The sequence below is a fragment of the Aotus nancymaae genome, unplaced genomic scaffold (assembly GCF_030222135.1).
Source record: "Aotus nancymaae isolate 86718 unplaced genomic scaffold, 86718_ANA_hifiasm-v0.15.2.pri h1tg000040l, whole genome shotgun sequence".
NCBI lineage: Eukaryota > Metazoa > Chordata > Mammalia > Primates > Aotidae > Aotus > Aotus nancymaae.
In genome coordinates, this window is record NW_026988454.1 from 28,817,913 (window position 1) to 28,845,793 (window position 27,881).

Sequence of the window (27,881 nt, forward strand, 5' to 3'; positions counted from 1 at the left end):
TGGCGACAGGAAGTCTATTTTTTGAGTGTCATTAAGTTTCACTTGAGACGATTTTTATGTCACCAAACCCACTGTTCTTTTCTTCCTTTATTCTTATTCTGCCTTCAATACTTTCCCAAGTCCTTTCTTCTACTCCACTTAAAATATTTGCTTTGTCCTTATTATAAAAGTAATATTAGTTCATTACAGGAAATTGAGGCAAACAAAAAAAATTTTAAAAGGGAGAAAAAAAGAAAGGAAAACTCACTTATAAGTGAGTTTTCGACAACTAGTGTCGGTACCTTGGTATACATCCTTCCAAATCTTTTTCTATAAATACATACACCACCTCACACATATGCATGTTTTAAACAGCAAGATCACACCATCCACACTCTTTATAACCTAGTCTTTGAAAACCAATTTCGAAAGTAGAAAAAACATAAAACACATCTAGAAACAGATGTTGTTAATATTTTGGTATATTTCCTCCTACATTTTTCTAGGCATTTTTTTTTTCCTGAGGCGGAGTCTCACTCTGTCACCCAGGCTGGAGTGCAGTGACACAATCTCGGCTCACTACAGACTCCACCTCCCAGGTTCAAGCAATTCTCCTGTCTCAGCCTCCCAAGTAGCTGGGATTACAGGTGCCCACCACCATGCCTGGCTATTTTCTTCTATTTTTAGTAGAGATGGGGTTTTGCCATATTGGCCAGGCTAGTCTCAAACTCCTAAACTCAGTTGATCCTCCCACCTCGGCCTCCCAAAGTGCTAGGATTACAGGTGTGAGCCACCGTGCCTGGCCAGCATATTTTCTACACAGCTGAGATTTAAGAAATATATATTTGTATATAAATATAATTGGAATCACTTGGTAAAATTATTTACACATTTAAAAAAATTCTTTCCCATCCTTTTTTGTTTTTTCCTGTCCCCTGGTTGAAGCCTGCCAGGGCCTTGCTTTGCACATGTTGAACAGTCCAGTGAAATTTGAGGAGTAGAAAGAATTTTAAAACTCACAGTTCCCCAAGGAATGGCTAACAACAACAACAAAAAGAAAACAGTGTGAGAAAATTTAATTTCACACTCCCCCGCTCTGCCTGGTAAAACATCGCCCGTGAATGCAGAACTTTTATTGAATAGATCTCCGAAGAGTGAATTTGACTTAATGCTGCTGGAGTTTCTCTTCAAGCCTAGAAATCAACTTTGAATCACAGTTGCTGATCCTAGACAGGCAGGCACTTATAAAATGATATCAGCAACCTCAGTCATCATTAGCCATACTCATCTTTACAAAGCACTTCACTACTTTTAATATTATCTAAGAATTTACACTATTTTTAGTATTTAAATATTTATGCCATCTTGATTTTCACCTTAGCGTATTTAAGATACGCTAAGGTTGGCTGGGCGTGGTGGCTCAAGTGTAATCCCAGCACTTTGGGAGGCTGAGGTGGGTGGATCACAAGGTCAGGAGTTCGAGACCAGCCTGGCCAGCACAGTGAAACCCCGTCTCTACTAAATATACAAAAAATTTGCCAGGCATGGTGGTGTGCACCTGTAGTCCCAGCTACTTGAGAGGCTGAAGCAGGAGAATTGCTTGAACCTGGGAAGCGGAGGTTGCAGTGAGCCAAGTTTGTGCCACTGCACTCCAACCTGGGTGACAGAGTGAGACTTCATCTCAAAAGAAAAAAAAAAAAAAGATACACTAAGGTACTGTTTGTTCCAAATTTCATATGAGCAAATGGAGGTCCACAAGTTTGCCTAATGCCACAAAGCTAAACAATGACATGGATGGGACTCAAGTTCAGGTTCTTGGTCACCAAAGTTCATGCCTACTCCAGGTTCAGAAGGCAGCAGGGGGTGTTTTCTTAGATTGAATGATTATGGTTCCTATGATGGTCAGGCACCTTCCCTTATATCCTGGAGGCTGGTTTTACTGTGTTTTCCAGGATAAATATAAATCATGCTGCTGAGTCTTGCCATTTAGGGACTGTATTTCTGCAGACACAGGTCACTCTCATCACTATCCCTCACTCCTACATTCCTGAAATACCTGGATATGGGAAGTATAAAGAAAAAAGAAATTGAAGAGCGAAATGTGACTGAATCATTTGGCCCAGGGGCACTTCAGTAATCCACAACACGTCCTCATGAAGTGGCATTGGCCGCTGTCTCTCTATAAGGTGTCTGAGCTGACCTGATGCTCCAAGGGGCGCGAAGAAGTCCACGTGGCCCCCTTCTTCTTCAGTGGCCACGTAGCTTCCTAATTTCTCCCAGAAATCTCTCACTTCAGGCTTCAGTAAATTTTTAACACCAATTTTATACCCTGAGGAAAAAAAATCAAAATGTCATGTTAGTTTGTGACATAATCCTGAACAGAAATTATTAGCAGTTTGTGAAAATGTAAGCACAAAATCGAAACACCATCTGCCTTAAGACCAAGATACCCGAGGCACCTCTGCTTCCTTCTGCACCATCTTTCACATCCTGGGTACATTGGACACTGTGCACTCAGGATTACGACACTGCATTTCTCCCTCCGCTATGCAGCAGGGTAAGATACCACGCGCATGCAGGGTTTAGGGTGGCTGGCCAGAAAGTGCTGGGATTTTGCTACCAAGTTCCAAAGTAGAAATGTTTCCCATGATTGTCAATCAAAAAATAAGTAGTGCAGAGCAGAAGTAAGCCTCCCAGAGATGGTAAACATCAATGGAAACTCTCCTTTTCTCTCACTTCCCGACAATTCTGTGTGATGATTCCACTAAGCTGCATGGGTGTGGACCCATTTCTAAAGGAGTCCTGGAAACTCCACAATCCTAGCCTCCGGTGATGAAATGAAAACAGGCACAGAATTCTGGTGTTTCACTCCCTCCCACTGGGAAGTCTAGATATTTTCTAAATAGCTAGAAAGGACTTTTTCATGTGACAGAGTAGCAAACTTTGTTTTGATGATAATTATAAAGCAAAAGCTTTTGGGAAACCACCACAATTATATCGAAGGAAACTGGTTGTTTGAGGTATTTTGTTATTGTTACTGCTGCTTAAAAAAACAGAATAAGGACCGGGCACGGTGGCTCACGCCTGTAATCCCAGCACTTTAGGAGGCTGAGGCGGGTGGATCACAAGGTCAGGAGTTCAAGACCAGCCTGGACAATATGATGAAACCCCATCTCTACTAAAAATATAAAAATCAGCTGAGCGTCGTGGCACACGCCTGTAGTCCCAGCTACTCGGGAGGCTGAGGCAAAAGAATTGCTTGAACCAAGGAGGTGGAGACTGCAGTGAGCCGAGATTGTGCCACTGCACTCCAGCCTGGGCAACAGAGCGAGACTCCATCTCAAAAAAACAAAACAAAACAAAACAAAAAACCAGAATAGAGAAAAGGCAGAGTTTGAAAACTTTCTTACCTGGAGACCATAAAGGCAGAGATCAAGAAACCCTAATAGGACATTCCACATGAGATAAACTTACTCCCACTGTATAAACTTGCCAATATCTCTGCACCATTTAGAGAAGAGTTACCATGTAATTAATTGTAAATTTAAACCCCAGATAAGTAGTATCTGTGCTTTACTTTGAGAGGACATAGAAAACTGATCTGGAACACAACTTGCCCCAGGCAAAGGTAAGCTAAACAAGGAAAACAGAAGTAAGGTTAAGTGAAACAAAAGGCAATTCATTTCTGCCAATGAGAAATTTCACTGAAACTTTCCCAGTACATGAAGTCCCAGCCACAGAGATGGCAAGTTGATGGGTGACTCAGGGACTCACTCTGCCATTTTGCTGGTTTACTCCAGCCATATCCGGGACCAGCTTATTCCTTCTCTCCCCTCATCCCACAATGATGGAAGATTTCATTTGAGTAAGTTTTAAAACAATTTTACTTTAAGTATAAAAAAGGAAGAATGCAAGTTATAAGAAAAAAATAGAAACTAATACTTCTAAAACATTCGTCATCTCTTTCCCCCAAAAAAGGGTAACAATTGAGGTTTGTTTTGGGAGGGGGGGTTGGTGGATATATATATATATATATATATATATATATTTTAGATAGGGTTTTTCTCTGTAGCCCAGGCTGGAGTGCAGAGGCTCAATGGCTCACTGCAACCTCCGCCCCCCTCCCCCTCCCGCCCCGGTATCCAGGGATCCTCCCACCTCAGCCTTCCAAGGAGTAGCTGGGACTACAGATGTGTGCCACCAAAGCCAGCTACTTTTTTTGTATTTTTTGTAGAGACAGGGTTTTGCCATGTTGTCCAAGCTGGTATGGGTTCCTGGGCTCAAGAGAGCCACCTACCTCAGCCTCCCAAAATGTTGGGATTGCAGGTGTGAGCCACCATGCTCCGCCCCATTGAGGTGTTTGATAGCTGCCCTGTAACAAGGTGCTGGTATCAGCCATTCCTTTCCTTTGTAGTGTAAGTCAAGTAGGAATATAATAAATGTTGTTAGTATGCACCAATTTATAGATCTTGGTATTTACTATTAAAATTGCTGTACTTCCATCAAACTTAAAACTTTTCTGTATCAAAGCATACAATCAACAGAGTGAAAACAAAGCCTATGGAATGGGAGAAAGTATTTGCAAGTCATATATTTGATAATGAGTTAATATCTGGAATATATGAACTCCTATAACTCAACAGTGAAAAAACTCAACTCAATTTTTAAAAATGTGCAAAGGACTTGAATAGACATTTCTCTAAAGAAGATGTCCAAATGGCCAACAAGCATATGAAAAGATGCTTGACATCACTAATCATCGGATAAATGCAAATCAAAACCACAATGAGATACTACATCCATTAGAATGGCTACTATTTTAAAAAGAAGGCCAGGCACGGTGGCTCACATCTGTAATCCCAGCACGTTGGGGGCTGAGATGGAAGGATTGCTTGAGGCTAGGAGTTCCAGACCAGCCTGGGCAATATAGTAGAACCCCACCTCTAAAAAATAAAAATAGAAATTAGCTTGATATGATTGTATGCATCAGCTGCTCAGGACACTGAGGACAAATCACTTGAGCTCAGGAGTTTGAGGCTGCAGTGAGCTATGATCACACCAGTGCACTTCACGTTGGGCAACAGAGCGAGACTCTGTCTCCAAAAAGAAAAAAAACAACCAACAGGCTGGGTGTGGTGGTTCACGCCTGTAATCCCAGCACTTTGGGAGGCTAAGGCAGGAGAATCACTTGAGCCCAGGAGTTTGAGACCAGCATGGGCAACATGGAAAAACCCCATCTCTACAAAAAATACAAAAATTAGCTCATTGTGATGGCACACGCCTGTGGTCCCAGCTGCTCAGGAGGCTGAAGTAGGTAGATCACTTGAACCTGGAAAGTCCAGGCTTCAGTGAGCCATGGTCACACCACTGCACTCCAGCCTGGGTGATAGAGCAAGACCCTGAATCAAAAAAGAAAAAAAAGCTTCACTTTGTTCATAAAGCCCAAATCAATACATCTTAGCAACTTGGAACTGAAACAGTCCTCCAAAAGTCACACTGTGGACAAACACTGCATAGCACGAAGTTGCATGGTTGTTTGTCAGCAATCCCCAGGCCTACCTTGGACTAAATTGATTTCTCTGCTATCTCCATCGCTAAATATTCCCATGCTCTGTGTCTTCTGCCCATCCAGAGCTTTTTCTATGAGATAAAGCAGGCTCTCCAAGGTTACGCTGTGTTCGTATACCACAGAAATGACACCAGCCTTCACGCTCTCCACTACCATCTGGAAAATGAAACCAAAGCTGTAGGAGCTGAGACTCACTGTTTTAGAATATTTATTAGTGAAAGAAATAGAATGGATACAAAATATGCCATGATTTCTAAAGAATTTTCAGAAATTATGGAAGAAGATAAGCTTCCTCCTTCCTTGGTTTCTATTAAAATTAGTTTATTTCTAATTATAAGAGGAGAAAATTAAGTACACATGTAACTCCACTCAGAGATAAATACTATTAACAGTTTAGGCCAGGCGCAGTGGCTCATGCCTGTAATCCTAGCACTCTGGGAGGCTGAGGTGGTCAGATCACAAAGTCAAGAGATCGAGACCATCCTGGCCAACACGGTGAAACCCCGTCTCTACTAAAAATACAAAAATTAGCTGGGTGTGGTGGCACGTGCCTGTAATCCCAGCTACTCAGGAAGCTGAGGCAGGAGAATCACTGAGCCTGGGATGTGGAGGTTGCAGTGAGCTGAGAGGGCACCACCACTGCACTCCAGCCTGGGTGGCAGAGAGAGACTCCATCTCAAAAAAAAAAATCAGATTATTTTCTTCCAACCTTTTTATCTTTGTGTACACCATGCACAAAGACATATAAATAACCTTTTCTTTTTGCTGTCCATAGTTTACTGTCTTTATCTGAAAAATCCTCATAGAAAATTGTTTGGTTTAGCTCTCAGCAGCCCGCTCCTGAGCTCTGAGAAAGCTTGCCGCCTTTAGAGCTACCCGGTCTTTCTTCTGAGCAAGGGACATTTTGCGCCGGTTCCACCTCTTCTCTTTAACTTCTTTCTCGGGCTTCTTTTCATAGACTGGATTCCCTCGTATGGCAGCATGAGCTTTCTTATACATCTCCTCCATCATGTCTGGAGTTACGCTGTTCTTTATGCATTAAGAGAACTGTTTCTTGTAAGCATCTTCATCTTCCATTAAGTAGCGCATGTAATCTGCAACATTCTGGCCCATGATATGCTTCTGGTGTATTTCTGCATTAAATTTCCTGCTTTCAGAATCATAACCAGAGAATCGTTTGGTACTGTGAGTGTTAGACAAGCCTCCATCCACAGCTCCCTTCAGGGTGCCAAAATTATTGCCAGTGGTAGTTCTGGCAAGGCCTGCATCCTAATAGCAGATAAAGGCACCTGGCTGACCATCAGCGCTTTCCACATTGTATTCATCACCAGTTACCTCCACTTGGCCTTCATAGATCTTGTCCATGCCAAGCCTATTGAGAAGACTGCGGGCCAGCAGCAGGCCAGTACAATATGCTGCAGCAGAATTTGTCAGGCCAACCTTCATACCATATTTTGGCAGTTCGTGTGCATATGCTGCGCAGACTATCCCCCTCTATATGGGAATAAGCAATATGACAAATGATATCTCTGTTTGTTACATGAATTATCCTATATTTGGGTGTGTTGCATTTATTTTTATCTTGTATCACCAAGTGTTTCCCAGCATAGTAATCACTTTTACCCTCTGGTCGTCTTCTAAATTTCACATGGTATCCTTAAAGTAGGCCTTATTCTTTTTTTTTTTTTTTTGAGATGGAGTTTCGCTCTTGTTGCCCAGGCTGGAGAGCAATGGCTCAATCTCAGCTCACCGCAACCTCCACCTCCCGGGTTCAAGCGATTCTCCTGCCTCAGCCTCCCGAGTAGCTGGGATTACAGGTGTGTGCCACCACGCCCAGCTAATTTTTGTATTTTTAGTAGAGACGGGGTTTCACCATGTTGACCAGGATGGTCTCAATCTCTTGACCTCATGAACAACTTCAACAAACCCCATCCTGCACAACTAGACCTGTATACGCTGTTCGACAGAGACCTACCTGCAGGCCCAGCAGTGCTAGTGGGCAGAAAGGATAAATAACTTTTAAAAAGTAATAGAAGCCATAACGGTGGCTCACACCTGTAATCCCAGCACTCTGAGAGGCCAAGGCTGGCAGATCACTTGAGCTCAGGAGTTTGAGACCAACCTGGGCAACATGGTGAAACCCCAGTCTCTATGAAAAATACAAAAATTAGGTGGGTGTGGTGGTGGCGGCGTTCGCCTGTAGTCCCAGCAATCCTCCTGCCTTGGCCTCCCAGCATGTTGGGATTATAGGTGTGAGCCACCATACCCAGCCAGCGTGATGCACTGTTAAGCACTGGGAAACTAAGGCCCACATGGAGATCAAGGCTCTGATCTTGCTTTCATGTGGATCCACTGAGCTCACCAGTTGTCAGTGATTAGAGCTGACTCCTAGATGCCCAGAAGAAGTGAGTTCATATCTTGAAAGGAGCCATTTTGTTACAAATAGAAACTTTTCTAAGTAAATGTCCCTATGTGTGCATATTAATACATACAGGTACACGTATATACATACATATACACCCACATATATAAATAGTATTGTCCTCCAAGGTCTTCTTTGTACTTCCTTTAAATTTATATTATTCATATTAAAATTAAAATCTATAACTTCATATTATTCATATAAAATTAAAATCTATAACTTCATTATAGAGAAAGCATATTTTAGTTTAATGGTACCTTAATTAAATCATAAAACAGGATTTCTGAAATTCTTCTTTTGTGAGATGGTGGTTATATAGTACTATTAAATTATTTGAGAATTCCAGAGAAGTTTTAAAGTAATTCTTAATCAGCATGCTCCTTTTTTGGATTAAGGGCAACAAATTCAAAAATGTATTGGACATGCACACTGATAGGTGTGGCTTTGCATTCCCACCCAAATCTCATCTTGATTTGTAATCCCCATCATCCCCATGTGTCAAGGGAGGGAACTGGTGGGAGGTGATTAGATCATGAGGGCAGTTTCCCCCATGCTGTTCTCGTGACACTGAATGAGTTTTCATGAGTTCTGATGGTTTCATAAGTGTCTGGCATTTCTCTTGCTCATTCTCTCTCCTGCTGTCATATGAAGAAGATCCTTGCTTCCCCTTAGCCTTCTGCCATGATTGTAAGTTTCCTGAGGCCTCCCTAGCCATGTGAAACTGTGAGTCAATTAAATCTCCTTTATAAATTACCCAGTCTTGAGTATTTATTTATAGAAGTGCGAGAACAGACTAATACACAGACACATTCACAAACGCTCAGACAGAGATCCACACGTAGCATCAATGGGTGAAGCTAAGAGTGTTGAAATTTTAGGATTTTAGGTTCTAGTGTTTGAAACTTTAACACTTGAGTAAGTTGTCACCTCTCAAAAGGCTTCAGTTAAAAGTCTGAGCCTTTAATACTTTTCCAAATAATTTTGATTTATGATTATCTTCATTAATTCTGACTTTAAAAACTATTTCGGGTCTATACATTTTCACTTAGATGATTTATGTTTACTTTATTTAATTTTTTAATTTTATTTTAGACTGTCTCACTCTGTCACCCAGGCTGGAGTGCAGTAGCCTGATCTTAGGTCAATGCAACCTCCGCCTCCCAGGTTCAAGCAATTCTCATGCCTCAGCCTCCTCAGTAGCTGGGACTACAGGCCTGTGCCACCACACTTAGCTATTTTTTTTGTACTTTTAGTAGAGATGGGGTTTGGCCATGTTGGCCAGGCTGGTTTTGAACTCCTGACCTCAGGTGATCCACCTACCTTGACCTCTCAAAGTGCTGGGATTACAGACGTGAGCCACTGCGCCTAGGCTTTAATTTTCTGTTTTCTTTTTTTAAAATTTGTTATTTATTTATTTATTTTTTAATTTTGTTATAGACGGGGTTTCACCATGTTGGTCAGGCTGGTCTTGAGCTCCTGACTTCAGGTGATCCGCCCGCCTTGGCCTACAAAGTGCTTGGATTACAGGTATGAGCCAATACGCCCAGCCTAAAATGAAAATTTTTCTTCTTCTTTTTTTTTTTTTTTTTTTAAGAGAGTCTTGCTCTGTCACCAGGCACTAGGCTGGAGTGCAGTGGCACGATCTCAGCTCACTGCAACCTCCACCTCCCGAGTTCAAGCAATTCCCCTGCCTCAGCCTCCTGAGTAGCTGGGACTACAGGCACGTGCCACCACACCCAGCTAATTTTTGTATTTTTAGTAGAGACAGGATTTCACCATGTTGGCCAGGATGGTCTCGATCTCTTGGCCTTGTGATCCGCCCTCCTCGGCCTCCCAAAGTGCTGGGATTACAGGCATGAGCCACCGTGCCGGCTTTTTTTTTTTTTTTAATAGAGTCTCACTCTGCTGCCCAGGCTAGGCTGGAGTGCGGTGGTGTGATCACAGCTCACTGCAGTCTCCGCCTCCTGGGCTCCAGTGATCCTCCCACTTCAATCTCCCAAGTAGCTGGGACTACCGGTATGTGCCACCACACCTGGCTTGATTTTCCTTTTAGAAGTTGAATAATTTTTCATACACATGGTGGCCAAAAGACTGTCACACATCCTCTAGTCTAGAACCAATCAGGACAGGACTAGTCTCATAACATACTCTACCTCATATGCAGGAATCCGAGAGGATATTAATATGAAGTGTGGCCGGAGAGCATATGAAGAGCTGTCATCGTTTTTATACACTCCATGCCTATTTTTCTTTGATAATAAAGGGTAGGAATGGCTTCCAGAAATATTGCTTCTAAGGAGAAAAAGGAAATACATGAAGTTTTAATTTTCTTTTACCTTGAGTTTTGGTGAGTGAGCAGCGTATGTGCTCTGGGCATCAGCTCTACTCTACAAGGCATGTGGCCTCCATGCCTTAGCTTCTCCCTGTGTTTTGAGGGGCCAGTAGCAAATGGAGCTCCTGGGTCGGGTAGGCCAAATCTGCTCTCTGAGCCTCTCTTCTGCCACATGTGGGATGCAACAGTCTCTTGGAACTTACTTAGCTCTTATTGGGCATTTAAATGAATGTAATGACATATTTGGGGGTTCAAAAGATATTTAAAAAGTAGCTGAGAGATTCTGAATTTCCTTCTAGGCCTCAGTTTTTCCTGAATAATCTCTTCATACACACACACACACACACACACACACTCTCTCTCTCACATATACACTTTTTATGTGTGTGTGTATACACTTCGTGTGTGTGTGTGTGTATGGTCCCAGCTACTCAGGAGTGTATATATAGAAATATATATATATATATATATATATATTTCTATATATATATATATAAAATATATATATATATTTCTATATATATATATATATATATATATATATATTTCTATATATATATATATTAAGTGACAGGGTCCTGCTCTGTCACCCAGGCTGGAGTGCAGTTGTGTGATCACAGCTCTCTATAGCCTCAACCTCCCAGGCTCAAGCAATCTTTCCCATCTCAGCCTCCCAGGTAGCTGGGACCACAGGTGTGTGCCATTACACCCAGCTATTTTTTATTTTTTATAGAGATGGGGTCTCACCATATTGCCTAGGCTGGTCTCCAACTCCTGAGTTCAAGTGATCCTCCCACCTCGGCCTTGCAAAGTGCTGGGAATATAGGCTGAGCCACCATGCCTGGCTTCTTAAAATTCTTTAGGTGCCTTGGACAAGTAAATGTACGTGCACACATTCACAAATGTTCAGACACATAGAGATCCTATGTAGCATCAGTGGGTGAAGTTGAAAGACTGTTGGAATTTTAGAGTTTTAGGTTCTAGTGTTTGACACTTTGACATGTGGGTAAGTCATGTCACCTCTCTAGGCCTCAGGTTCCTCATTTGAAACATAGGTGAGTGAGATTACATGATCTCTAGAATCCAAAGTTAAAAGTTAAAAAGAAATTCTAAGTAGATGCACAATTGTGATGGTTATGAGAGTCAGATGGAATTGAATTTCCGGTAATTTCACTGCATAGTATGATTTGGTAACTGAATGCAGCTGATGTTTCTCTATTTTGGGTAATAAAATTATATTTGTACATACAAATATAAATGGAAGTTATATTTGGATACCATTTGGATACTCTTACTTCATAAAAAACACTTGTGGAAAAACGCAATTTTTGCTCAATCACTTTATTCAGAAAATATACTACATCCACAATATAGCTTCATTGCAGAGTTGAGAATATGTGAAGTCAGGCTCAGTGGCATGCATGTAATTGCAGCTACCTGGGAGGCCAGTGGGAGGATCGCTTGAGCCTACAAGTTTGACACCAGCCTGAGCAATGTGGCAAGACCTTATCTCAAAAATAAACAAACAAAAAGAATATTTAAAACGTAAGTTTTGGATGTTATATGTTTACCTCTTCAGAAAGCATGTTGAAGACCACTGTTCTAGAAAATTAATTATCTCAGCTAGGTGTGGCGGCTCATGCCTGTAATCCTAGCACTTTGGGAGGCCGAGGCGGGTGGATCACAAGGTCAGGAGATCAAGACCATCCTGGCTAACATGGTGAAACCCCATCTCTAGTAAAAATACAAAAATTAGCTGGGTGTGTTAGCACATGCCTGTAATCCTAGCTACTTAGGAGGCTGAGGCAGTAGAATTGCTTGAACCAGGGAGTTGGAGGTTGCAGTGAGCCGAGATAGCTCCACTGCACTCCAGCCTGGGTGATAGAACAAAACTCCGTCTCAAAAAAAAAACAGAAGAAAATTAATTATCTCTACCAATATTTCACAGGATATGAGCCACACAAGATTTCTGCATGTTAGCTAAATTATTGTAGAATGAATTATTGGTATCAGGGGATGGTGCTGAGCCTTCAGTAGATGGAATTTTACTTACTGCTTGGGCAAGGTTTCTAACGATGTCAAAACAAGCTGTTTCTCCAAAGCTTCATGTGATCCTGCTCGCTCCCTTACAGTCTGGGAGAGGCGTGGTTGGCATCTGGGCTTTAGCACGCTAGAGCGGCCCGTTCCACTCACCCAAGGGGGTCGAACTTTGAATAACTCCTCTGAAAAACAAAGAGCAGCAGCGGGGCTGGTTACTTCATACTTCTCCCAGCCAAGTCCACACAGAAAAAGGCATCAGAAATAAAGCTGTACCAGGGCAAGGTTCCAAATGGCAATAATTATAGCCATTTTCACACGCTCGGTTTGGATTTCTCATCCTTTGAGCACTGTGGCTGCGAGCTACCAGTCATTTCAGGTCAAGAAACAAAGCTCAGAGAACAAGTAACTCTTTTCTTGTGGAGACCAGTTAATCAATTGATAAGTGTCACATTCATTTGTGCCCTTTTTCTTGTCTTCAAGCAATTTCCTATGTATCACAATCTCACCAGAGGGTGAATTAATGGGAGGAAGGCATGGGAGAACTCAAATCAATTTTGCCGTTTTCTTTTATGTGCTGCGTAAAGCATAAGGCCTAGCCAAGGCTGGGCGTTGTGGCTCACATCTGTAATCCCAGCACCTTGGGAGGCCAGGGTGGGTGGGTCACTGGAGCCCAGGAGTTCAGGACCAGCATGGTGAAACCCCATCTCTACTAAAAATACAACAAATTAGCAGGGCATGGTGGTGTGCACCTGTGGTCCCAGATACTCGGGAGGCTGAGGTGGAGGATCACTTGAGCCTCAGAAGTTGAGGCTGCAGTGAGCCAGCAATCACGTCACTGCACAGCCTGGGTGACAGAGTGAGACCCTGTTTCAAAAAAAATAAAAAATAAAAAAGGGGCTTAACTGAAAGAGAGAGGCTTTAAAAAGATAGAGGAAATGGCTGGGTGTGGTGGCTCACACCTGTAATCCCAGCACTTTGGGAGGTTGAGGCGGATGTATCGTCTGAGGTCAGGAGTTCAAGACCAGCCTGGCCAACGTGGTGAAACCTTGTCTCTACTAAAACTACAAAAATTAGTTGGGCGAGGTGGCACATGCCTATTATCCCAGCTACTCGGGAGGCTGAGGCAGGAGAATAGCTTAGACCTGGGAAGCGGAGGCTGTGGTGAGCCGAGATTGCACCATTGCACTGTAGCCTGGGTGAGACTTTGTCTCAAAAAAAAAAAAAAAAAAAAAAAAAAAGGGGAAAGAGCTGTCTTCTCTTTCCTCTCTTTTTTAAATGCCATTTTTCCTGCTTCCATTCTTATTTTCATTTCTCCTCCTCCTTTCACCACTCCCAATTCCTCTGTTTTGGACCTATTTATTAGCTTTTTGCCCATGTTCAAACATCTTTCCCCTCCTTGTTTTTGGTCTTATGAGCCTCAGAGGAGCCAGAATAGCAATGGAGGCACTGATATTTCACCTTATTTTGTCTGAAATCTGTTTTTCTGTTTTTCTTGTCAATTAACTTGAAATACACAATAAAAAAGAGCTCATTCTGAAAATACTTTAAAGATTGCCACCCACAGAGTATTCTGAAAGATACAGCTGCCTTCCTCTGTGGGAATCTGTATGTGAATCCATTTGTTTCTACAATATTTATATAAGACACAAAGTTTTAAAATGCTACTTACTCCTACGTAGTGCAATTTTCTCCCAAATTCTTTTCCTTAGGCACTTTTCTCTGTGTCTCTCCAGTAGTTCCTCATCTTCTGTTTTGGGTTCGTTCAGCGTCCCGTAAGTAGCAGCAGCCTCCCTGGGTGTCAGCCAGTCTAAGTGGGACACACAAGCGATGTAATGGCGCTTCCAAGCACCATACTCGTTATCTGTTGGAGTATAGGGCAGAAACCATCCGAACTTGATGCATTTGGGCATCCATAAGCAATCCTTCAGAAACAAGAGGAAGAGGAGTCACAAATTGTTTTCAGACAGTTTTCCAGCAATAATATTTTCAGGTACACAGATACCTTTTTCATTACACTGAGATTTCTGGTACTAAAATCTCCTCTGTGCAAATTTGTATGCAAATTCATTTGTTTCTACAATGTTTATATAAGATACAAGGTTTTATTTATTTATTTTTTGAGATGGAGTCCCACTCCATCACCCAGGCTGGAGTGCAGTGGTGCAATCTCAGCTCACTACAACCTCTGCCTTCCGAGTTCAAGCAATTCTCTTGCCTCAGCCTCCCAAGTATCTGTGATTACACTTACGTGCTACCACCCCTGGCTAATTTTTTTTTTTTTTTTTTTGAGACAGAGTCGCGCTTTGTCACCAGGCTGGAGTGCAGTGGCATGATCTTGGCTCACTGCAACCTCCAACTCCCTGGTTCAAGTGATTCTCCTGCCTCGGCCTCCAAGTAGCTGGGATTACAGGCATGCACCACCACACCCAGCTAATTTTTGTATTTTTAGTAGAAATGGGGTTTCACCATGTTGGCCAGGATGGTCTTGGTCTCCTGACTTCGTGATCTGCCCACCTTGGTCTCCCAAAGTGCTGGGATTACAGGCATGAGCCACTGCGCCTGGCCATATTTTTATATTTTTAGTAGAGACGGAGTTTCGCCATGTTGGCCAGGCTGGTCTGGAACTCCTGACCTCAGGTGATCCACCCACTTCAGCCTTCCAAAGTGCTAGGATTACAGGTGTGAGTCACTGTGCCTGGCCAGAAACAAGGTTTTTATTTATATAATTTAATTTTATATATATATATTTTTTTTTGAGACAGAGTCGCGCTCTGTCACCAGACTGGAGTGCGGTGACGCAATCTTGGCTCACTGCTACCTCTGCCTCCTGGGTTCAAGCAATTCTCTTGCCTCAGCCTCCTGAGTAGCTGGGATTACAGATACCCACCACCATGCCTGGCTAATTTTTTTTTTTTTTTTTTTTTTTAGTAGAGACAGGATTTCACCGTGTTGGCCAGGATAGTTTCGATCTCTTGATCTGACCTTGATCTGCCTGCCTCGGCCTCCCAAAATGCTGGGATTACAGGCATGAGCCACCACATCCAGCCCAGATACAAGGTTTTTAAATGCTGTTACTGACTTACTATCTGAACTTGACTTTGAAGAAGCATACCTTGTTCCACAGGAAAAATAGTATTTGATGAATATATATATTATATGTGAATGTATGTATTAGTCATCGTTGTTAAACTTATCCAATATTCCAATTGCATTTGGTTACATTAACACTAGATTCTGATAATTTAGCTTCTAGCAATAGTGGAATAGTTTATTTCAGATTAACCCTCTCATTGACAATAATTTTGACTGAACCATACAATATTGCCAGTATGCAACCATTTTGACATATGAAGACAGAAAATTTCATGTGATTTGATCTAACAAAATATCTAGACCAACTATAATAAAAACAGTTATTTGAAGGCTATATTATAGAGCTATCAATGCAATAAGGACTTGTTCAACCAAGACCCTGGAAAGAAGGGAAACCCAGAGAAGTAAGAGCCTGATATTTGACATCAATTTTTATTTCAAAGCATTTGTCAGTTCCAAAGTAAAGCTTGTTATCCTGAGAAGCAGAACAGAAAGTTATGACTAAAAGACTTAGATGCTAAAAAAGAATCTTGGGCATTCTTACAGGGAAGAGAGGACACAAATGGAAATTTAGGGCCCATTAAGGAGAGCCTTGGTAATCATACCAGCTTTCAGCTGAGATTCTTTTCTGTTTTGGGAGGCCAACGTGGGCAGATCACGAGGTCAGAAGATCAAGACCATCCTGGCTAACATGGTAAAACCCTGTCTCTACTAAAAATACAAAAAATTAGCCAGGCATGGTGGTGCATGCCTGTCATCCCGGCTACTCGGGAGGCCAAAGCAGGAGAATCACTTGACCCCAGGAGGCAGAGGTTGTAGTGAGCTGAGATCATGCCATTGCACTCCAGCCTGGGCAACAGAGCAAGACTCTGTCTTGAATTTAAAAAAAAAAAAAATTATTTTCAGGAAGGATAATACTGAATTAGACAACTCTCACAAAGTCTGAAGCCAGCTTTGAAATATCTCATTCCTTGACTGGATTTGTATGATCTGTTCCTAGCAGTTAGGCCAGAAGCAAAAGGAAATTCTAGAGGAAGATAACATCACCCAGAGACTCAAAGGATTACATCAATTTTGTAAACTCAGTATCTGGTACTCAATCAAAATCAACTAGAACACACAATAGACAAGGATCTTTTGTTTCTTCTTTTTGGTTTTTAGTAACTGCAGAGAGATCCTCAGGTAATCCAAATGTTGTAATTACCAGATATGAACTTTGGGGAAATAAATACTCTATAATTAATATATCTAAAATAAATGACTAGGTGGAAAATTTTAGCAAAAGAATTAAATCAATATCCTAAAACTGAGAAATATATTAACTGGAATGTATAACTCAGTGGGTGGGTTTAAGATCATATTAGAATCTAGCGAAAGAAATAGTAAACCAAAAGATAGGTCCAAAGAAAACCCAGACTGAAATAGTGAAGGTCACAGAAATGAAAAATGTGTATAAAAGAATATGAAAGTTATGGGACATGGTGAATCTTTCCAACCTATAAGTATTAGAATCCTAGGAGAAAGAGAACGGGACAGAATCAATATGAAGAAATAACATCTGAGAACGTTTCAAAACTGATGAAAGACATTAAGTCTCAGACTCAAAAATCACTGCAAAACACAAAACAAGATAGATGCGCACACACACACACACAGGCACACACACGCCCCTAGGTATATCACAACGGCATTACTGAAAATTAAAGAAAGAGTCTGAAAAGCAGCTAGAGATGTTAGAAATGTTACCTTTAAAGGATCAACAATAAAACTTCTGACTTCTCAAGAAAAAAACCAATGGAATATTTTCAAAGTTCTGTTAAAAAATTAGGTGCCAACCTAGAATTCAAATTTCTTATTAAAATATCCTCTAAGTATGAAGATGAAATACTTTCAGACACACAACTAAGAGAATTTATCAGCAGCACACTTGCACTAGAGGTAATATGAAATAGAATGCAAAAGAAAAATGATCCCAAATGGAAACTCAGAGATGCAGGAACAGAAGAAAAGGAGCTACAGAAAAAATAAAACTATGGTTACATATAAATATTGACTACATAAGTCAATAGTAATAAAGATTTGTGAGATATGTGTTTGTGTTGTTTATTTTATACACTTAATCCTTGAACAATGGTTTGAACTGCATGGGTGCATTTGTACACAGTTTCTTCCATTCTGCCACCCCCAAGACTGCAAGACCAACCCCTCCTCTTCCTCAGCCTACTCAACGTGAAGATAAGGATGAAGATTTTTACAGTGATCCACTTCCACTTAACAGTAAATATATTTTATGAATTTTTAAATAAATCTCTGTTCTCTAGCTTGCCATATTGAAGAATACAGTATATGATACATATATCATACAAAATGTGGGTTAATTGACTGTTAGTGTTATCAGTAAGTCTTCTGGTCAACAGTAGGCTATCAGTAGTTATTAGTATATATAAAATAAAAAATTTTTTAATAAAAAATGCACAGAAACTGAGAGGAGGGTAAATGAATTTAAAGGGTTCTATGCTCCTTGCATTGTCTTCGAAATGGTAAGATAATATTAATATAAGGCTATATGTTGTAATCTCTATGGTAAGATATTAATACAAGGGTATATGTTGTAATCTCTATGGTAACCATGAAAGAACTGTTTTTTATTTTTATTTATTGCATTTTAGGTTTTGGGGTACATGTGAAAAACATGCAAGGTTGTTGCATAGGTGCATACGTGGCAGTGTGATTTGCTGCCTTCCTCCCCTTCACCTATATGTGGCATTTCTCCCCATGCTATCTCTCCCTGACTCCCCACCCCCTGCTGTCCCCCCAACTCCCCCCCAACAGACCCCAGTGTATAGTGCTCCCCTCCCTGTGTCCATGTGTTCCCATTGTTCAATACCCATCTATGAGTGAGAACATGCGATGTTTGATTTTGTGTTCTTGTGTCAGTTTGCTGAGAATGATGGTTTCCAGGTTTGTCCATGTCCCTACAAAGGACGCGAACTCATCATTTTTGATGGCTGCATAATATTCCATGGTGTATATGTGCCACATTTTTCCTGTCCAGTCTATCATCGATGGGCATTTGGGTTGGTTCCAGGTCTTTGCTATTGTAAACTGTGCTGCAATGAACATTCGCGTGCATGTGTCCTTATAATAGAGCGATTTATAATCCTTTGGATATATGCCCAGTAATAGGATTGCTGGGTCAAATGGAATTTCTATTTCTAGGTTCTTGAGGAATTGCCACACTGTCTTCCACAATGGTTGAACTAATTTACACTCCCACCAAGAGTGTAAAAGTGTTCCTATTTCTCCACATCCTCTCCAGCATCTGTTGTCTCCAGATTTTTTAATGATCGCCATTCTAACTGGCGTGAGATGGTATCTCAATGTAGTTTTGAGTTGCATTTCTCTAATGACCAGTGATGATGAGCATTTTTTCATATGCTTGTTGGCCTCATGTATGTCTTCTTTTGTAAAGTATCTGTTCATATCCTTCACCCATTTTTGAATGGGCTTGTTTGTTTTTTTCTTGTAAATCTGTTTTAGTTCGTTGTAAATTCTGGATATCAGCCCTTTGTCAGATGGGTAGGCTGCAAAAATTTTTTCCCATTCTGTTGGTTGCCGATTCACTCTATTGACTGTTTCTTTCGCCGTGCAGAAGCTGTGGAGTTTGATTAGGTCCCATTTGTCTATTTTGGCTTTTGTTGCCAATGCTTTTGGTGTTTTGGTCATAAAGTCCTTGCCTATGCCTATGTCCTGAATGGTTTTGCCTAGGTTTCCTTCTAGGGTTTTTATGGTGTTAGGTCTTACGTTTACGTCTTTAATCCATCTGGAGTCAATTTTAGTGTAAGGTGTCAGGAAGGGGTCCAGTTTCTGCTTTCTGCATATGGCTAGCCAGTTTTCCCAACACCACTTATTAAACAGGGAATCCTTTCCCCATTGCTTGTTTTTATCAGGTTTGTCAAAGATTGGATGGTTGTAGATATATTGTGTTGCCTCCGACGCCTCTGTTCTGTTCCATTGGTCTATATCTCTGTTTTGGTACCAGTACCATGCTGTTTTGATTACTGTAGCCTTGTAGTAGAGTTTGATGTCCAGTAGTGTGATGCCTCCCTCTTTGTTCTTTTTGCTTAGAATTGACTTGGCTATGCGGGCTCTCTTTTGTTTCCATATGAAGTTTAAGGTGGTTTTTTCCAGTTCTGTGAAGAAGGTCATTGGTAGCTTGATGGGGATAGCGTTGAATCTGTAAATTACTTTGGGCAGTATGGCCATTTTCACGATATTGATTCTTCCTAACCATGAACATGGAAGGTTTCTCCATGTGTTTGTGTCCTCTCTTATTTCGTTGAGCAGTGGTTTGTAGTTCTCCTTGAAGAGGTCCTTTATGTTCCTTGTTAGTTGTATTCCTAGGTATTTTATTCTCTTTGTAGCAATTGTGAATGGCAGTTCGTTTTTGATTTGGCTCTCTTTAAGTCTGTTATTGGTGTATAGGAATGCTTGTGATTTTTGCACATTGATTTTGTATCCTGAGACTTTGCTGAAGTTGCTTATCAGTTTCAGGAGATTTTGGGCTGAGATGATGGGGTCTTCTAGATATACAATCATGTCGTCTGCAAATAGAGACAATTTGACTTCCTCCTTTCCTAATTGAATACGCTTTATTTCTTTTTCTTGCCTGATTGCTCTGGCTAGAACTTCCAGTACTATATTGAATAGGAGTGGTGAGAGAGGGCATCCTTGTCTAGTGCCAGATTTCAAAGGGAATGCTTCCAGTTTTTGCCCATTCAGTATGATATTGGCTGTTGGTTTGTCGTAAATAGCTTTTATTATTTTGAGATACGTTCCGTCGATACCTAGTTTATTGAGTGTTTTTAGCATAAAAGGCTGTTGAATTTTGTCGAAGGCCTTCTCTGCATCAATTGAGATAATCATGTGGTTTTTGTCTTTGGTTCTGTTTATGTGGTGAATTACATTTATAGACTTGCGTATATTAAACCAGCCTTGCATCCCCGGGATGAATCCAGAACTGTTAAAAGAATCTATAACAATTTTTAAAAAAATTTAATTCATGCAAAGGAAGACAGGTAGAGGGAAAATAACATAAATAGGACAAACAAAAAATAGTAAAAGGATGAATTAAGCACATATGTATCAGTGTTAACAGAAGCATAAACAGACTAGGCCAGGCACAGTGGCTCACACCTGTAATCCCAGCACTTTGGGAGGCCGAGGTGGGTGGATCTCTTGAGCCCAGGAGTTCACCAGCCTGGCCAACATGGCAAAACTCCATCTCTACTAAAAATACAAAAATTAGCTGTGTGTTGTGGTGCATATCTATAATTCCAACTACTTGGGAGGCTGAGGTGGGAGGATCACTTGAGCCTGGGAGGCAGAGGTTGCAGTGAGCCAGATAGCACTTCTGCATTCCAGCCTGGGCAATAGAATGAGATCCTGTCTCAGAAAAAAGTATGTGTATCATTACATTTTTAAAAATATTTTACAAGAAAATGAAGAAACAAAGACACCAGAGGCAGAATTAATGGCAAAGGACGTTGATTTTAAACAGCTGCTGCTGTTAACAGCTTTCAACTGCTGTGAACCGATCTCAATGTACGTTCTTTAACATGTTAGACAGTAAGGGATCAGTTGAGGCAGTGGTCAGGTAGCAGTTTCTAGAGCTGAGTTATTAGAGATAAAATAATATACAAAACCTAAAGCATAAATAATTTTTCATGAAGAATAGTGAACTTTTTTAACCAAGATAAAATGTTCTCTAAATAATTATTCTGAGTATTTAAAGATTATTTTTTTGAGACGGAGTCTTGCTCTGTCACTCAGGCTGGAGTGCAGTGGCGCCATCTCGGCTCACTGCAACCTCCACCTCCCGGGTTGAAGCAATTCTCCTGCCTCAGCCTCCCAAATAATTGGGATTACAGGTGCCTGCCACTGCGCCTAGCTAATTTTTGTATTTTTAGTAGAGACAGGGTTTCACCATCTTGGCCAGGCTGGCCTCAAACTCCTGACCTTGTGATCCACCTGCCTCAGCCTCCCAAAGTGTTTGGATTACAGGCCTGAGCCACCACACCTGACTAAAGATTTTTTAAAGTAACATGAGTTTTTGGACTAGTCTATGTTCCTTCTTTATTTTCAGAAATACATTATTGTTTTTCACTTATCCCCATTTTTTCTCTCAAGGGTAAGTTAATGATGGATCGGGTACCCTCAGCTATTGTCTTCAGGGAAGGGAGCTACCCCGGTACCCTCGTTACAGATTACAGTTGTACTCGTGCCCTATTACTAGGAAGTGACAAGTAGTAAACCTGTTCAGTTAAAAACTTCCAGGCCCAGCTGACTTGGGCGGCTGCACACAGATCTTTGGGACTCAGAAAGGAAAAGACGTATAGAGAAATGAAGCGTGGTAACACTGTAGAGAAATCCACTTCGGCCACTTGCTTCCTTTCTGAAAACCAGTCTTGGACAAACCTAAAAAGAAAGAGAAATTTAGTTTGGAAAACTAATGTCTAAAATTGACTAAAAAGCCAGCATAAATATTGGTCGTTGTTCTCCAAAGTTATACCTATAAAAAATAATTAAATCCCAAAAAAACATAAATCTATATTTTAGAAAATATATTCAGGCTGGGTACAGTGGCTCATGCCTGTAATCCCAACACTTTGGGAGGCCAAGGCAGGCAGATCACTTGAGGTCAGGAGTTCAAGACTAGCCTGGCCAACATGGTGAAACTCCGTCTCTACTAAAAATACGAAAAAAATCAGCCGGGCATGGTGGTACATGCCTGTGGTCCCAGCTACTCGGGAGGCTGAGGCAGGAGAATCACTTGAACCTGGGAGGCTGAGTTTGTAGTGAGCCAAGATCACGCAACTGCACTCCAGCCTGGGCAACAAAGTGAGACTCCATCTCAAAAAAAAAAAATTGTATTCACTTTGAATGATTCATTATAAAAATGAAGACAAATAAGAATATCTAAAATTCACAGGAATAAAAAAATCTCGGAGTAAATCTAGTTTGCTGTGATTTTCAAGAGAAAAGCCTATAAAACCTTTTCACTATCAATTTAAAACAACTCAAGATTTTTAATGGAGTTGAAATTCAAAGCAAAGATATATTCACTGAGATTTTCTTGTGTGTGTATTTTTTTTTTTTGAGACCAGTGCTCCTAGAATAAATTTCTTTTTCCTTTTAAGTGGCTGCTTCTATTACAAGACTAAATTCTCTTCCCCACTGGAGCTAACACACTATATTATGTGATTTATTTAATCCTCCTTTTGACACAAAGCTGGCGGCATTCTGAAATGCCAGTCATTTCTCCTGATTGGGTAGCAGGTATAGAAGAGACTGCTCTAGTATGCTAGTCTAGTCTGGAAGAGTCTAACTAGTCTGCTGTTATGGGTCAGTAACAGGGTTTGCTCAGCCTGGCGTGGCCACAGGAGGAGTGTGGAGACACTCAGTAGGGCAGTAGCCATGTGCAGAAGGGGAGAAAAAGAGGTGGTGGCTTCTGAATGGCTGGAAGATTGGTTGTTTACAGGGGTTAGGGAAGGAAAAATCTAAAGATTGTGGGAGCCAGGTTTCTCACTTGTGGAAAAAGGATCTACAAACATGTAAAGGAGGAAGGCTAACACTAATCTAGATGGAGTTGGAGAGAAATTGGAGATATCACTGTAAAATCTCATGTTTTAAAATATGTATATAAATGAATGATATACAAATAGAGAGAGATGGCTGTATATGTACACGTGTGTACATGTATTTCATCTTCACTTAGGGCACCTAAAAGCAATGACATCCCAGAAGCAATGAACACACCATCAACTCAGATCTTGGTTTCTCAATTCCATTCCCTAATAAAATAAGCCAGAGCAGGCCAGGCGTGGTGGCCTGCACCTATAATCCCAGCAGTTTGGGAGGCTGAGGCGGGTGGATCACGAGGTCAGGAGTTTGAGACCAGCCTGACTAACATGGTGAAACACTGTCTCTACTAAAAAATACAAAAATTAGCGAGATGTGGTGGCACATGCCTGTAATCCCAGCTACTCAGGAGGCTGAGGCAGGAGAATTGCTTGAACCTGGGAGGTGGAGGTTGCAGTGAGCCGAGATTGCACCATTACACTCCAGCCTGGGCAACAAGAGTGAAACTCCATCTCAAAAAAATAATAATAATAAGCCAGAGCTTACTGGAGAAATGGCTGATGCCAGGGCAGGGGTAAGGAAAGTATAAGACGGGTCTGGAACATCTTGGGACACCAGAAAATAAGGAAATACTTAAAGAATCATGGACATACTAAAAGAATACAGAAGCCAATTTATTAATTAAGTTGCTCCCACTGGCAAAATATGGAATAATTTGGGTATCAAATAATTAATGTAATATAGCCTATTGAATAAAATAGGCATCCCTGAGTCTATACTGATATAAACATACCTATGAATGAATAAATAAGTAAGTAGGGGAGAAGGAAAACTATCTCACAAAATACCAATTAATACATGCAAAAGGAATTAAGAAATTAGGAAATCACTGCTTGGAGGCCATCATAGTAATAACTGCTTCAAATAAGAATTATCAATGAGTGGCTCATGCCTGTCATCCCAGCACTCGGGGAGGCAAGGTGGGTGGATCACCTGAGGTCAGGAGTTTGAGAGCAGCCTGGCCAATGTGATGAAACCCCATCTCTACTAAAAATACAAAAGTTAGTCGGGCGTGGTAGTGCGTGCTTGTAATCCCAGCTACTCAGGAGGCTGAGGCAGGAGAATCACTTGAACCCAGGGAGCAGAGGTTGCAATGAGCAAAGATTGTGCCACTGCACTCCAGCCTGGGTGACAAGAGCAAAACTCCATCTAAAAAAAAAATCAATGAATGCTAAAATAGGGGTGAAGGCTTGATAAGAAACAGAATATTTACATAGATTAAAATAGTTTTTGATTACTTTAAAATTAATCAAATACTTTTAAGTTGTTTATCAAATATAAATTAAGTACACAATACTTAATAATTATCTTAAAGGATATAGTCATCACCAGCTATGGGACAAATTGACACGCTATGTCCCCCGGTATGGTCCACTGAGAAGAGTACAGCATCATTTCCAGGCTATTCCTGCCAAGGCGGTATAACCTGAACATAATCTTGAGGAAGCATCACCCAACCAGAAATCGGGGGTCATTCGACAAAGCAGCAGGCTTGTGCTCTTCTAAAGTGTCAAGTCATCAGAGGCAAGGAAATCCTGAGCATTTGCTCCACATCAAAGGCAGATCTAGAGACATGGAAACTAAATACAGTAGATAACCCTGGGCGGAATTCTGGACCAAAAAGAAAAGGGTGGCCATAAAGGACATTGCTGGAGCAATCAGGAATATGGGAATGAAGTCTGCGGGTAGATGTAGTATTGTATCAGTGCTGATTTCTGGTAATGCTGGATATACATTGATTTTTCAGCAGCGTGTCCTTGTGTTTTAGGAAACACACGTTGACATACTTAAAGTAATCGGTGTCACGTTTGTAATGTACTCTCAAGTGATTCTAAATAATAAGGCAAAAATGATAAAATGTTAGCTATTAAACTGTTAACAGTTTTTTTCTTTGAGACAGAGCCTGGCTCTGTTGCCCAGGCGGGAAGTGCAGTAGCACGATCTCAGCTTACTGCAACCTCCGCCTCCCAGGCACAAGCAATTCTCCTACTTCAGCCTCCCAAATTGCTGGGACTACAGGCGTGTACCACCATACCCGGCTAATTTTTTTGTATTTTTAGTAGAGATGGGGTTTCACCATGTTGTCCAGGCTGGTCTTGAACTCTTTAGCTCAAGTGATCTGCCTGCCTTCGCCTCCCAAAGTGCTGGGATTGTGGGTGTGAGCCACTGTGCCTGGCCATAACTACTAAAATGTTAACTAAATGGGGAAGTCCAGATGAAAGGGATAAAAACATTATGTGTACTATTCTTCCAATTTTTCTGTAAGTTAAAAATTATTGCAAAATGAAAAGTTTTTCTTTTTTAAGTGGCTAAAATAATTTTTAGGCCAGGTGTGGTGGCTCATGCTGTAATCCCAAGACTTTGGGAGGCCAAGGCAGGCAGAGCATGAGGTCAGGAGTTCAAGACCAGCCTGGCCAATAAGGTGAAACCCTGTCTCTACTAAAGATACAAAAAATTAGCCAGGCTTGGTGGCGCACACCTATAATCCCAGCTACTCAGGAGGCTGAGGCAGGAGAATTGCTTGAACCCAGGAGGCGGAGGTTGCAGTGAGCTGGGATTGCACCATTGCAGTCCAGCCTGGGTAAGAAAGTGAGACTCTGTCTCAAAAAAAAAAAAAGAAAAGAAAAGAAAACATTTTTTTTTAAGTTTGCTTTAGTTCCAAGTTTTAACGATTGCTGATTTATTTTCTGTGTTCTTCCTCCCCTGGCCTTACGTCACTGCTCTTTTTTGATCCCTGTCCATGTAGCCTTGTCACATTCTGAGACAAAACAGAGTGGCCTAAAATGAACCTGTTGACATGCTGGTGTGAGGAGAGAGAGAGGGAGAGAGAGAGAGAGTGTGTGTGTGTGTGTGAGTGTGTGTGTAAATGGGGGCAAAGAATGGAGTGGGGCCTGTACGGGTAGCATGTAGTATCCACAGACAGAAGTGTCACTTGATCTTGTCAGTATCAACGATAAAGCACAGGTAATAACTGTCATTTCCTTAGATAGAGATTAACATCCAAGCTGAACCAGACTGTGACAATGCCAAGAACAGTTAATCTCTAGTGAATTACTGTCCTCATTGCCTGAGGTAGACTTCAGGGGCATTTTGCTAACCTTTGAGATAAGTTTTACTCTCATTTACTTGGAATTATAAGATAGATTTATAAAAGAAGAGGCAAAACAGAAATGTTTCCAGCCTCCTTTCCAAAGAAGGGTCCCAGCAGCTTTAGATTTTCGTGTCTCTTCTCTTCCCACCCTACAGCATCTATTGTTCCATCCCCACAGAGCAAAGGAGAAGAACTGAATATGAATTACTTCCAAAAGTAAACTGCAGTTATACATATTTTATATTTGTTCCTATTCTATGCTGCTACAAGGACACATTTGAGTATAATGAATCTTAAGAAGGAAGGAAAATGCTTCAGTCACATTAAAAAAACACCTCCATACATGAGCAGCAGAACTAAGGTAGGGTAGTCTGTAGCAATGACATTGCAGGGCTCATCACATTTTAGTTAATGTTGCAAAGTAAGAAATCCGTGAACAGAAATGACAACATGTAAGGAGACAATGAACGAAATGTGCTTTGCTCATTTATTGTGACGGGGATAGTTTCATTTAAATAATTCATGATAATGCTTTGCAGTGTGCCACTGAATGTACAACGTGTACTTTGCAAAAATAACAAAGCTTAGTAATATGGGACTTGAATTTAATTCTCTGCTCTTAAATTTCTGATAAGAAGTAGAATGAGGCTGCCAAAATTGTGATGAAAATGACTAGAGAACAGCTTGGAGAGAGGCCTGTGGAGGGGAGAGTGGATCTGGCAGAGGTCCCTGTTTTCCGGTTGCCTAGGTAGCACCTCTAAGGCTTGTCTGGTGGCTTCTTTGCAAACACTTTATGGCTCAGTCAGGGTCTGTGGTGCTGTTCATCCCCCAGTTTCAGTCCCTGGTGCATGGTGTTTTGTTTTTTTTTTTCAATTAGTTAATTAACTATTTTTGAGACAGAATCTTGCTGTGTTACCCAGGTTGGAGTGCCATGACACAATCTCTGCTCACTGCAACCTCTGCCTCCTGGGGCCTGGCTAATTTTTGTATTTTTAGTAGAGATGGGGTTTTGCCATGTTGGCCAGGCTGGTCTTGAACTCCTGACCTCAGGTGATCCCCTGGTGCATGTTTTAATGGGGCTGAAAGGAGATGACACAGGGCAAGGGCATCCATAGGTATTTGTGCAACTCCTGAGTTGCATAAAAAGGAAGAGAAGTTGGCAAATGACAAATACCAATGGCCATACAAATGTGCCTTTGGATCCAACAATTTGTCTTCTAGGAGTTTTTCCTAAAACAATGATTAAAGATATGTCTAAGGATTTAGATAAAGGATGTTTTTCTAAGGGTTGTTTATAGTAGCAAAAGGTAGGGAAAACAAGCTAAATGTCTGAGATAAGTAATGGCATATCTATAAAATCTAATCTTCCTAGAAATCAGTAGACTGAGCTGAAAGGGGAATCTATGTGATATGGTTTGGCTGTGCATCCCCACCCAAATCTCATCTCTAATTGTAATCTCCATAATCCCCATGTGTCAAGGGAGGGACCTGGGGGTGGGTGAGTGGATCGTGGAGGTGGTCTCCCCCATACTGTTCTTGTGATAGTGAGTTCTCACGAGATCTGATGGTTTTATTGGCATTAGACAGTTCCTCCTTCACACACACTCTCTCTCTCTCTCTCTCTCTCTCTCTCTCTCTGCCTGCCACCATGTAA

At 41.2% G+C, this 27,881-nt stretch overlaps 1 protein-coding gene and 1 pseudogene across 1 annotated transcript in view; both read right to left on the minus strand.

Annotated features, from left to right (window-relative positions):
* ECT2L (epithelial cell transforming 2 like) overlaps nucleotides 1-27,881 on the minus strand; it is a 94,948-nt gene that overhangs the window by 44,474 nt on the left and 22,593 nt on the right. The window contains exons 3-8 of the mRNA XM_064360628.1: nucleotides 21,750-21,912; nucleotides 14,012-14,264; nucleotides 12,356-12,524; nucleotides 10,124-10,262; nucleotides 5,539-5,704; nucleotides 2,180-2,308 (exon numbers count right to left, since the gene is read on the minus strand). Coding sequence (XP_064216698.1) covers nucleotides 2,180-2,308; nucleotides 5,539-5,704; nucleotides 10,124-10,262; nucleotides 12,356-12,524; nucleotides 14,012-14,264; nucleotides 21,750-21,912 — 1,019 coding nt within the window. The remainder of the gene's footprint in view (nucleotides 1-2,179; nucleotides 2,309-5,538; nucleotides 5,705-10,123; nucleotides 10,263-12,355; nucleotides 12,525-14,011; nucleotides 14,265-21,749; nucleotides 21,913-27,881) is intronic.
* On the minus strand, nucleotides 6,368-7,480 carry LOC105732445 (large ribosomal subunit protein uL18-like; annotated as a pseudogene).